We start from the raw sequence: 13,465 nt of genomic DNA, 5'->3' as shown, positions 1-13,465 counted from the left end.
CCATCCTCAGGTGATCCACCCACCTCTGCCTCCCAAAATGCTGGCATTACAGGTGTGAGCCACCACTCCCGGCCTTTCAGTTTTTATATTAGCACATTTAAAAATGATTAATACCCAACAAAGAGATAAGATACACAAATTCATGTACTGCCAATTGTATTTCAACTAATACAACTATTCTGGAATATATTTGGACTTTCGCATACCCTAACAATGCCACTTTTACACATGGCATATGTAAATATGTAACTGTCATGTTCCAGCAGTTTAATGACATGGAAAATTTCTACAATACAATATGAAATGGAAAGGTAGAACACCAAACTGCATATGTAATTTGAGCTCAATATATATATATATATACATATACATAGACACACACGAAAGACACTATTCTCGTAACAGTGAGGAGAAAGAATCTGGTCAACTAGTAGAGCCATTGGCTGTCCCCCACAAAGAGATTAGGCTCAAGCCTGATTTGGCTGCCATCTTGCAGTCATTTCTAGTGAGTGAGAAACTATATCCAAGTCAGGATTTCTAAAATCACAGAGAAAAGCATAAATCAAACCGTTTTGGACACAAGGGGGAAAAAATGTAAGTCCATATGAGATGATTTCAGTATAACGGTCCAAAATAAATCATCTTTCTCTCATCAGTGCTTGGGATGCAAATAGCTACCCCATGGACATTTTTGGAAGCAACATAAAAAAGTTTTCTTGGTTTCCTTAGCCTAAGCTGCCGTAGACCCAGACCTCCACTTGCTCTCATTGCTAGAAGCAATTCCTGACCACTGATGGTAAATCTGCCACATAGTCACTTTCAAAGAGCTTTGGAGAAAGCAAAGCTTACTGTAAATTACAGAGGGTTTCTTTTACTTTGTTTTCTAGCCTACTAATTGGCATTAAAATGGGATATTTTGTAACACTATGTATATAAGGGTCATAGACTTGGTTTATGTTATCCTACTGTGAGGGACTAGTTTATAATGTTAGGTCTACGTTAGTATCTCTACATGCCTTTGAAGCACCAGGAATGAAGCAGTCTTCCCAAAGGCAACAACAGATGGACGCCCAACCTTGTGGGGAATGAATAATGGATGTGGCCCTTTTATTACAGTTTTTTGAATCCCAAGTTTACCTCCTCATGCCATATTCACGATATAGCCTTGCACTTTTGGCACTCGCTCACTTGGTTAGAGGATTATTTGCACATTCTCAGGTTATATAACGCAGGCTTGAGTCCTCCAGTCTATCTCGTGTCACATTGTGTTTAAGCTTTATCTGTACTCTACTTACTCCCCAGTTATTTCACTTGACAAAGTTTTCAGTACGAAGGAAATGAATGATGTAGATTTAGGTGTGGATCTGAAACTTTGTGACGTTCAGGTATTTTGTGGATGATGTACGTTGTACATAGTTGCTGAATACATGATTGCATGAATGGATTCTAAAGCAATACAATAATGGGTTTAGTCCATTTGCTGCAGAACTCAGGAAGGTTTTGAGATGAATGCCAAATCGATTTATGCTTAGAAAAGGCATAACGCTTCTTACTCATATGACAGCAGGGAAAGCCTTGACATCTATTGGAGCTGGTTAACGTGATACTCAGAAGCAGCAGAACCATGTTTAAGCTGGCCCATGGATTTATATTGCTTTCTGGTGAAAGATTTGCATATGACTTGTGTTTTGGCCACCCTTTCTCCATAGGATGCACATTTTTATAGAACTGTGTTCCTGTCTTCAACCTTATGCTTTAACCAGGTCACTCTTCGTGGTATCAGAATCTGTTCATGTTCACATGAGGCACATTTGAAAGCCTTTAATGAACAAAAAGAATCTGATAGGGTATGTATAGCCAACACTGGTGGATTTGGGAGGTCCACTTGGGGACTGATTTCTCAGGCTTATTGCTGCATTAATCCTCATGTTGACAAACATTAGAATCCCTTAATGAATTCTTAGACCATAATGTGTTATGAATTAAGAAAAATGAAGCAGATGAAGAATATGACAAATTATGTTACACCATCCTCCAATCAAGTGTGTTTTTCTGTATTTCATCACACAATATCCCCAACAAGTATACATACGTAGACAGACAGACCCTCATCTTCCTTTTTTCTCTCTTTGGTTTCCGAAAAGATAACAGGCAGATTGGAAGGGCTACCACTACTTGTTAACAAAGCCCTCCATATAATCTCAGGTAAGTACATGTGTTGTAAACTATTGACTTTTTGAAAGAGAAGCCTCTATTTTTTTCCGTCTAAACTACAATAGTATTAGGAGAATGAGACCAGATGGAAAAGTGAATTTGATTCAGGCTGGGTCTCACGGAGCTGTCAGGTCATATCACATGAGCACCCGGTTTCTCCACCTGTTTCCAAACAGGACATATAATCCTGTCCACTGTCACCCAAATTAATCTATCACCTGTGGTAGCAATCATATCTAACGTTTGTCCTTTTCTCATAAATGTGATGGCCACCTATGAGTCCTGACTTTATGAGGGCCAGGTCACTGGTTTTTCCCCATTAGTTTTTAATACTACAAATACAAAGTTGTATTTTAAACTATTGAGTGATTTCCAGTCTCTGCTTAAAAGAAGACATGACTCCAGATATGGAAGTCATCATCATTAGATTGCTAGCCATTAGAATGTGAAGATAAGTGAAACCAAATTTATGCGCACACATACATGCACGCACATGCACACATACGCACGCAGAGTATAAGTGTGTGTGTGTGTGTGTGTGTGTGTGTATGTTTGTTTTTAAACTAAATTGGTTCTAACCTAAATACAGAGAGTTGGAAATAAAAGGTCCAGATCAGCCATTGCTGCTATTGTTTCTAATGATATTTTTTTCGTAAAGGTTGTAGGTTGACGTTATGAAAATGTTAAGTGGCAACTTTTACAGAATTGCTTCTTATAATTATCTCATTAACATTGGGACAAATTAGGCATCTAGAAAGGTGTGAGGGGTGGAGGCAAAGAAGGAAAGGAGGAAGGAGAAAAGGGAGGGAGAAAATCTAGAATAATTCTGGTTTTTTTCATGTCAAAAGCTGCATTTAGACCCTGAACTCAGTGTTTATCCTGCCTTGCAAAAGCTTCCATGTCTTTTCATCAGTTGGTTTTGACCTGAAACTTTATTTTCTCACACCAGATGACACCAATAAGTTGCAGGTTGATGTGAAGCCTTACATCCCATCATTTAATGCTGCAAAGCTGGGTTTTTGGATGTGGTACTTGTCTTGGATCTAGTGGGTAGTGAGTGATGGTATGGGGTGGCATTCCTGAAGTGAAGTGTGGTTGCCTGTTGACCTTTGTGTGTACGACCACCAAGGCACAAGACTTTTCTAGTCAGCATAATCCTCTGGGAATGCGTCATTCTCACGTCTGGTAGCTTTAACACTGAATATTATCATGCTAGCAATGCAATGGGAACCATTATATTGTACTCTCATTTTAAAATGTTTTCTAAGAAGTCCAAAACCAATCTATGCAAACCAGTGACAACTAAGTAGTAAGTTCTCTATTCAGGAATGTTATCTTCACATTTTTAGCTGAATTGTGATCCATATCTCAAACTAAATAATGGAATTTTTAATGGTATCTTCGAAAGGATACCCAATAATCCATCACTCAGATATATCTCTGAGTAGAGAAAATGCCTCTTTCTTTCTCACCTCTCAGTGGTATTATTGCATTATGAAGCACTCGGCAGGCTTTAACTTTATGGCTGGTTGGCTCGGGACACTCATACCGTGGTGTTAATGAGGCTGGGGTCATGGAGGCCCGTTAGCTTTGCTCCGTCTGCTGACCACAGACTACCGGGAAATCAGTCAAGAGATGCTAGCACAGACAAGAAAGGCACCATGGCAAAACCTCAGCACTTCTCAGTTTTTCCTCCCCATATAACAGGCAGGATGTGTTAGTTGGGCGTCATCATCTCAAGGAGGAAATGAGTAGCAGCTTGAGAGGCCCCAATATTCACCTCTGAACAAAGCAGGCCTGATATTTAGGCATTAACTTTGCATTATAATCCCCCATAATACCATTGATTTGCTGTGTAACCTTCATCACTAAAGCAGAGATAATAGGATAGAATGAAATGGGCTTACCTCCCGGGGATGTTGTGTGAATTAGCAAATTAACGAGTGTAAAGTGTTAGCATTTATGTAAGTGCTGGTGGTTGCCATTATTTCTAGGGACCTAGTCTCATTCGAAATAGAGAATCTAAGTATATTATGCTTTTGTCAGAAAGGGATTTTCACCCACATCAATTGCATTTAAGCTGAGCATGAAACAGAGGTGATAATAACATGGTAGTGATCATTGCAATGCAGAGCTGTAAACCTTTTCCCTAATAAAGCTAGAACTATTTTCAGCAACTTTCAATGCTTTTAAACTTTGTTTTCCAAGCTTTGTGTCAATAGTTATCTCTATAATAATTATTCTTCCTGTGACGAGTGGTGGGAATGGGATATAGAATAGGTCCTATTCATTATTCATTCCCACAGTGACTATATAATATATTGAATTTGTTTACATCATACAATCAAGCAAATTTGGTAGCTAATGTGATTGCCACATATTGCAATCGTTGTAAAAAATAAAAACTCTTTTCTGCTCTGCCCACGCTGGCGTCTTCTAGAGGTAGCCATAGAGCTTTTCAATCTTTACCAAAGAATTTTGTTGTTGCCTGTTATTTCCAAGGGGACTGTGCTTGAGAGAATGCTTCCATTTCTTTTATCACTCTGACTTCACTTACCAGGAAAAGTAATTTATTGCTGATTGCCGAACTCTTGAACTCAGCCGGGCAGCTGCAGCAGGAACTCCTCAGATCTGAGTTCCCTGTTACTTATTTACATATTCATTTGAAGTGATTTTTCAGGACTATTTGAAAACCTTTCTTGACCTAACATCTTGTAATAGCGAAGATCTAAAGCTTACCATGTTTTTGGTTCTTTTTCTCTTTGTCTTACAGATAACAGACGAGTACCTTTGGAAAGGTCGCGTTCTCGCCACAATGGAGCCATCTCATCTAAGTGATTCCTGATGCCAAAGAATATGAAAATATTAAAGTAAACAAAATGATGCATTTTGAGAAGAACAAAGTGTGCACTCAGTGGCTGGAAAGAAAATAAGTGCATTTCTGCAAAGGTCAATATAAGCTGGAGGAAGTAGTGTGCATTTGTAAAACTCTTACAAGACTCCTCCCACAATTATTCTAATCTGAACACAGTTATCAGGATTACAAAATGTGCTCCATTTTAGTGTAAAGATGTATATCATTTGTAATTGTGTGTGACCTGACTGTGATGATGAATGTGTAAGAAGTTGAAGAGTTCTAAGGCTTTCAAAAACATTCAGTCTGTCAAAAATTTAAAATCTTAAATGAGTAAGTCACCCCCACCAAAAACAAAAGAGAAGAAAAAGAATAGAAAGGAATTATCCAGTGTCAGCTTCCAATCCCTATTACATATAGAATAGAGAAGAACCAAGAAAAAGATGCATCTTAATGGTTTGGAGCAGGGCTAGTATTATGCACGCTGGAAGAGAAGCCATTTTGGAAATTCACGAAAGTACTGCTCCACCCCAGTTGAGTTATTTAGAATCTTATCCCAAGTGAAAGCTGATGGATTCATCTGCTTTGGCTGAAATTAAACTTATCATTAGTCTAGCTAGCATTTCAGCATGATATTGCAAGCAGTTCTCATTGCTAAAAATAAACCAAAGTTTAACCGAATCAGTTAGGGAAAGTGATTTAAACTTTATTTAAAGAGGTATTTTCTAATTATGCACAGATATCTACTTTATATGAATACTTTATATGGCTATTTTTGAGAAAACCCTCACATTTTAATGTTTTTGCTAGGGATGAACCCGAAAATTCTATTACCTTTACTTAGATTTCAAAGGCAAATATTGATTCCTATGCTCTGTGGTTTATTTCTTTTTTCTATTGCTTCTTTCTCCCTTGAGCCCCTTGAAGGCAGGGAATAGACTTCTGGGAGACCTGAGAGGAAAAAGACTTCTTTTTGCAGGAGGCAGCAGAAAACTGTCTGAAAGGTCAGTTGTTTTATCTCCCTTTCCACTCTCTTTCCAATTTCACCTTGGTGGTCTGAAGAAGAAAAACAAATTTTATGTACGTAAGTGTATATATGTGTATATATTTATATCTCTGGCTACAATACTTCCAATTCAGTGAACTTCTCAATTATCATCATACTTACTTACCTTATATTAACAAATTAAAATGATGCTGCCAAAACAAGTCTAGCAGGGGAAACAGATTCTACATTTTTCTTAAATAGATTAGGGAGTAAAAGTTATACTTAACTTGTCTATTATTTTAAATTATGTGTTGAAATAATGTAGTATAACTTCTCTGGAGTGCAATTTTAAATCTAATTCATGCAGCTGATTGTGATTATTGTAAGAAATTTCTTACATGTATGTTTCTTATGTAGAAAATACTGTTTCTACTCATTCAAAGCACATTGTAGATATTCAGAGAGAACAACAAATGACTGGCTTGGCAAATCCCCATCTGAGATAAAGTAAACAAGTGACCAGTGGCTTGCAGATCCCTTTATATAGATGTATAATGATTCAAACGGCTGCCTTTGCCTCCAGTGCATCCCTACTTAGGCATTATAGTCTAAAAAGCTCTGAAGCTGCTACAATAGAGAAATCAAAAAGGGCAACAGTATCTGAGATTTTATAGTCCTATCCTATCTGAAAACACACATACACAAACACACACACACGTGCACACACGCACATTTAAGGGACATATCAGTTTCACACACTATTTTGTAACAACAAAAGTTTAGGTTTTACTAATTTCTGTAAATACCTAGTATGTGTATTTTTGACTTTACAGAGTCTTTTCTGAAATCTTTGTGGTGTGGCTTCTTTAATTCTTTTGAAAGCTTATCAGTCTGTAGGAAAATGATTTTGAAATGTTAACCCTGACTAAAATTTGGGAGCATATGCCTTGCTATATTATCAAGCTGGTCAAGGTAGAAATACTGATGTGTATCACCTTTTCCAGATGTAAACTTGCCTTATTTTCTAGTTTGTGAACAAGAATGAATGAAGTATTATTATTGATAACTTATATATTTGTATTTAGACCAATCCCACATGCTTTTCACAAACATCTCATTCAAATATCATAAAAAAACCTCTCAAGGTCTTTCACAAAGTTCCAATAGTTGAGTTAAAAGGTTTGTTTCCCAGATTTATAATGGTCCTGCTCTAGCCATTTGCAGTTTTGTTTTAGATTGAAATATATCACCAGAAAAAGTATACAGTGACATTTTTAGTATGAAAGCAAATTACGCTAAGGTCTTTTGTTGGCCATAACACTGCCGGACGTGAGAAGCACCATTTACGCAGATTTTCTGCAGAGTATGTTTCAAAAGGTACAGAATCCTTAAAATATCAACTAATTGCATTCATCTCCTTTGGTTGCTATAACAAATTACCACCAATGTGATGGCTTAATGCAGCAGAAACTCATTTGCTTACATTTCTGGAGGTCAGCAAAGCCATGCTCCCTCAAGAGGCTGTAAAGGAGAATCTTTCTTTGCCACAACCACCTTCTGGTGGCTATTGGCATTTTTCAGCTTACGGCCACATTTCTCTCTTGGCCGTGTCTTCACATCACCTTCCTCTGGGTACCTAATCTCCGTCTGCCTCTCTTTTATAAGGATCCTTATGATGAGTTTTAGAGACCACCCAGATTACTCCAGGATAATCTCCTCACCTCATGATTCTTAATTAAATCTGCAAGTCCCCTTTTCCAAATAAGGTAACATTCATGGGTTTTGGGGATTAGGATGTGGCTATATTTTTTAGGAAGCCACTCTCAGCCCACCAAAGTCTGCCCTCTGGCTCAAAATTTATGCCTGTCTTGTGTAAAATACATTCATCTCATCCAAATATTCCCAAAAGTCTCAACCCCATTATCAATTCTAAGTCCAAAATCTCATTCAAATATTATCAGTTCAAAAGTTCCAAAGCTTATCATTTTGATCATCTAAATCAGTTATGAGTGAAACTCCGGGTATGGTCTTTCCTGAGGCAAAATCCCTCTCCCTCTGAGAACCAGTGAAACAGAAAAGTTGTCTGCTTTAAAATTACAGTGGTGGAAACAGGCATAGGATAACAATTATAGATATTTCTGTTTCAAAATGGAGAGACTGGAAAATAGAATGGAGTCTCCTGTCCCAATCATTTTCAAAATCTAGCCAGACAAATTTCTCTTATATTTCAAGGCCTGGCAATGATCCTCTTTCTCAGGGCTCCACCCTTTGAGCCTGTAACTCTTCTTTCTTGGACCATGGATTGGGCCTCTGCCTCTGTGCCTATGGTTTGGACTTCTTCCTCTGTTCCCGCACTTGGGCCTCTGTCTCTGTACCTGCAGCTCTGCTCTCCGGGTGGTCCTTTCTTTATCTTGAAGGTTAGCACACGTTTGCAACTAAGTAGTTTTATCAACGGGTTTCCTACCTGTAGAATTTTGGTAGTCCACAATCTTCTTTGATTTTGTTCTGTCTCTGGCCCTTTGAGGCCCATTTGGAAGTGTTTCTGCTGGCATATCATTCTCAAAAACCTTGTGGGTCTTCCATATATGTCACATTAATTCATACATTCAGAAAAGAGGGTCGTCACAGATTTTTCCTGAATAACCCCATCTCCATTCTTGGCTTCTTTTGAAACAGTCAAATAAATCTCCAAGTTAATGCCTAATCTCTTCAGCACTAGCGAAAGGTTGTCAAGACACAGCCTTGGCCTTATCTCCCGAGCACACCTTTCTAATGGTGAATCTCCTAAGGCTTTTTTTACAATCTGAATAGGTTCAGAATTTACCCAGTCATCAGGTACTGATCCCTTGTCCACTTATATGGTTCTTTTCTCTTTAAATTTTTTTTTTAATTTATTGGAGATGAAAGTCTTACTCTGTCACCCAGGCTGCAGTGTAGTGGTACAATCATAGCTCACTGTAACCTCAAACTCCCAGGCTCAAGTGATCCTCCTGCCTCCCTTCCAAGTAGCTGGGTCTACAGGTGCATGTCACCCTGCCTGCCTAATTTTTCATATTTTTTGTAGAGACTTGATCTTGTTATGTTGTCCAGGCTGCTCTTGAACTTCCAGCCTTCAGCAATCCACCTATCTTGGTATCCTAGAGTGTCAGATTATAGGTGTGAGCCACCATGCCCATCCTCTTTTCTCAGTGTATCTCTTTTCCCTCTTATTTTACTGTAAGCACTAAGAAGAAACTACACTATACCTCTAACACTAGACTTGAGAATTTCCTCACCTAAACATCCAAGTTTATCATTTATAAATTCTCCTTTTCACACAACTGGAGTAGTACAATTTAGATAAACTTTTTGCCACTAATATGAAAAGGATTGCCTTGCTTCGATTTGCCAATAAAATCTTCATTTCCTTCTAAGCCATCACTAGGAATGCCTTTACCATTCATACTTTAGCCAACTACCTGGTTAAGGCAATCTAGCTTTTTCACCCACCACAGTTCTTCTATTCTCTACCCATTATCCAATTCCAAGGCCATTTTCACATTTGAAGACATTTGTTATAGAAGTACCCAATTTCCTGGTTCCACAATCTGTACTAGATTCCTGTGGCTGCTCAAGCCCAGCGGCTTAAAACAATAGAAATTTATTATCTGGTTGTTTTGGAGGCCAAAAGTCCAAAATTGAGGGGTTGGCAGGGCTGAACTTCTTCTGGAGACTCTAGGGGAAACTCTGTTCTCATGTCTTCCAGTTTCTTGTGGCTGCCATCATTCCTTGGCTTGTGGCTGCATCTCCCTCTGCTCTGTCTTCACATCACTTCCCCTCTGTATATATAATCTACCTCTGCCTTTCTCTTAAAAGGACACTTATGATGGCATTCAGTGCCCATCCAGATTACCCATGATAATTCACTTATTCCAAGATCCTTAATTACATCTGAAAGGACTTTTTTTTTTTTTTTTTCCAAATAAGGTACTATCGCAGGTTCGAGGGATTAGGATATTGAATATCTTTTTGAGGGAGGGGGCACCATGCATCTCACTACACTAGTCATTGCACATAAATGTATTTTTCACTTTTTAAGATGCATTCTTGGTGCTCAAGCCAAATTGAAGTTTGTCTCTAAAAGCTGTCGTCTGCATAGGCATGCAAAACTGCATGCTTTGTTGTTAAATGGATGGACAGGCTCTTCTAAATTTTGGTTGACACTTTTGCCTCTATGGCCAATTAACTTGAAAAAAATAATCGATCCCAGCTCTATGCTCTGATGTACCTCTTCTACCCCTTTTATGATGTCTTTGACCAAATGCCTTCTGTGGTTCACAATGCAGGCACAAAACTACCTCTGATACAGAAGGGTTTTTTACAAGCTTATTTTAAATACCCTCACCTGAAGGGAGAGGTGAAAGCAAAGACTGCTTTGAATGGGTATTTAGGGAGATTGTGTCCATACCAAGCCACCCTGAAGTATTTCACTTGCAGTAGAACTGTGGATTTGTGCTCTCATTTTGCTTTGGAATAAACACCTATCTCTAAGCAGGACCAAGAATGACTTGCAATCTATATGTAATGGCTATTACTTATTCAATAAAGTTAAGATATACATTCAATGTTGTACTGCCTATGAGAATTAAGATTAAAGACAAATGAAAAGGCATGAACTATGGAGAGTCAAAACAGGATGGGAGAACATTCTAGAATAAATGTCAACCAAACAAGTGCAGGAGTGCTTTTGTATGGGCCTGGTCAGGTAAAGATCATGGGATCATATTAAAAACATACTTCTAGAAATCATACGGTTTTCTTTAGCAGTACTTGCCAGAGTGGTGGAGATATACAACTGAAAAGCTTAGAAACATCAGAAGGTGATTTACATGCTCCAGAGAAACTGTTTCAACAGAAAATGTTTTTGTTTTGTTTTGTTTTGGTATTGAGTATAGAATTAAGCAAATGTGCTTCAAATGCTCAGACGGATAAAAATCCGGAATGCATAATAAAAGGACTATAGATTATTATTTTCTGGAGAGCTTTCAATAGAATATCTCATCATAGTTGAGGTGACTTAAAGATGAAGGTCTGGACAATGTAATAATCAGGTCTATAAATAATACAATCAAGAAACCTTTGTTTCCAAGGCAAACCAAAGACCATTGTTTCCCTTGGAATGGTTTACATCAGGAATCAAATACACTGGCGTTTTTCTTTCCGCTGAGACCCAAATAGGCACATTCCTTAATAGGAAGTCTGAAAACGTTAGTATCCACAACTAGGAGAATTAGAGCTTAAGGTCAAGAGCTTAAAGGAAAATGAAAATCCAGAAATTAATATGTATGCAACGCATGTAACATGCTATATAGTTTTGATTGATAATGAAAAGAAAGCTATAGCCAAATATCTCATTTACCGACTGAGTTTATTTAGATGTCTAGAGTCCCAGTAGCCACAGGTGAAATAATATTACAGTTAGTGTCCATTTCAGGAAAAACAACTTGAAAATATATGAATTATACAAATCATAATTTTGTTCCTAGTTCTTGGAGATTAGCCAGAGTCCAATCTTTAGCCATGATGACCTTACATCTTGGCTAATAGCAGTTCAGCTAATATTTTCAGCTACATCTGGGCTAATTGAGGTCCAGCCATCACCTTTTGATATTTGTGAGCAAAGTGTAAGCACTATTATCATATTACTTGACATAATAATAAATAAATAATATAAAACCCCTCAACTTCTCTACTTTGTTAAAGTCTGCCCCACCCCCACTCCCCAGTATGGCCATTCTAATCATCAAGTGTCCATTAATGGAAGCTGCTTTTTCAGGACACAATTATGAATTAAACATAGCTCCTGGCTTTAAGATCTCATAGCCTAGTGGGAAATGGGAGATGTACAAACAGAATTCTAATCCAAGGTGGAAAGAAATTGATTGTTGTTGAAACTGATATAAGGCCTATGGAGGTTCAGAAAAAGCAAGAATTTAGTTTCAGAGAAGTGGGGTGGTTATTGGGATGGGAAGCTGGTATCTGTGTAGATTCTGTGGAGTGGTTGGCATTTAAACTGAAATTTAAGAGGTAAGTGGATTTGGATCTGTGACACTGTTACTCATTCAGTCAGTATTTACTGAGCACCTCGTGTGTGCCACACACAATGCTAGATTCGGAGAATGTGACAGTGAACCAGCTAGATGTGGTTCATGCCCTCGTGGAACTGACATCTTTTTGAAGAGGGAGGGAGGGAAGGCATGAGCAGAGGTACAAACGTGGAACCTTGGTGCATATGCAGAGAATGTTGAACGATTCTGTTTGACTCGAGTGAATGTGTGGTTTGGGCTTCTCGATTCTATACAGGACAGGGAAATATTGCGGGGTTTTGAGCAAAGAAATTATTTGGAGCACTGAAGAAAGATGACTCTAGAAGCTCTATATAGGACAGGTAGACGGGGGAGAGGCCACAGAAGGCCAACTTTGTTGGAGGTTATTGCAATAATACTTTTGAGAAATGAGGGCCCAAACTTGGATAGCAGGTTTCAGTGGCACCAGTTTTCAGATATCGCAGCTGCAGAGCTCTCAGACTATCAAACAGTGCCCAAGTCTGTTGCCTTTATGCTAAATGATCCTATTATCTGGACTGTTGCCTGGCTCATGCAAGCCTTCTATGCAAGTAACATCAAATCATAGAGACACGGAGCAGACAGGAGAACACGATTTCTGCACAAAAACTGATTCAGTGATATTATAGTGATGACGGTAATACGAGCAAGGGTAAGATCTCTAGGTTGCTTTCTATCCCTTTCCTTTCCTCCCCTGCCTCCTTTCAGTTCCCTTCCCTTCTCTTTTCTTTTCCTTTCTCTTTCTTTTTTCAGACAACACTGAAAGCCAAAACATTGAATGGCTGTTCAAAGAGGGAAAAAACTGACAAAGACTGAGTGGACATTAAAATATACTGATTCAGTTTTGGTTTCATACTGGAAGGAAAGAAAGGCATTTAGATAAAGTATAATTTATGGGAAAAGCTGCAATTAGTTCACAGCTAGGCCTTCTTAAGTGTCTGGTTAATATTTTAAGCTGTACATTTAAGAGGTTCTTGAACAGTTATTACTCTAAAAGAACAGCAGATTGTCCTGTTTTACTTTGCTCCCAGTAATCTCTCAGACTTTCAAACGGTGCCCACGTCTATTCCCTTTATGCTAAATGCCTTTCTACTCAAATAACTGTAGGGCTTCTCTCCCAGTACATTCAGCTGCTGGGTCATGTGACGCTGAATGACTTTCTTTTGGCTACTATTGTTTTATTCCAGAATGAGGCCTGTTTTAGGAATCTGCTCTATCTCCTTCCTCCCCCAGTACCGTGTTACCATCCCTGCATTTTCCTACAAAACCCCCAATATCACAATGGGAATTACACTGAAAATACCT

General features: G+C 38.4%; 1 protein-coding gene across 2 annotated transcripts in view; it reads left to right on the top strand.

The window, feature by feature from the left end:
* The window catches only part of DIAPH2 (diaphanous related formin 2), a 914,924-nt gene extending 904,267 nt beyond the window's left edge, over positions 1-10,657 (top strand). Inside the window, exon 27 of one of the 2 annotated variants that reach the window (XM_017548566.2) lies at positions 4,988-10,657. In XM_017548566.2, coding sequence (XP_017404055.1) covers positions 4,988-5,052 — 65 coding nt within the window. In that variant the 3' untranslated portion in view covers positions 5,053-10,657. The remainder of the gene's footprint in view (positions 1-4,987) is intronic. The other variant, XM_017548564.2, reaches the window with a different exon arrangement.
* The last annotated feature ends 2,808 nt before the right edge of the window (positions 10,658-13,465 follow it).

The sequence above is a fragment of the Cebus imitator genome, unplaced genomic scaffold (genome assembly GCF_001604975.1).
Source record: "Cebus imitator isolate Cc_AM_T3 unplaced genomic scaffold, Cebus_imitator-1.0 Scaffold210, whole genome shotgun sequence".
NCBI lineage: Eukaryota > Metazoa > Chordata > Mammalia > Primates > Cebidae > Cebus > Cebus imitator.
This window is presented reverse-complemented; position numbering and strand designations above follow the sequence as displayed.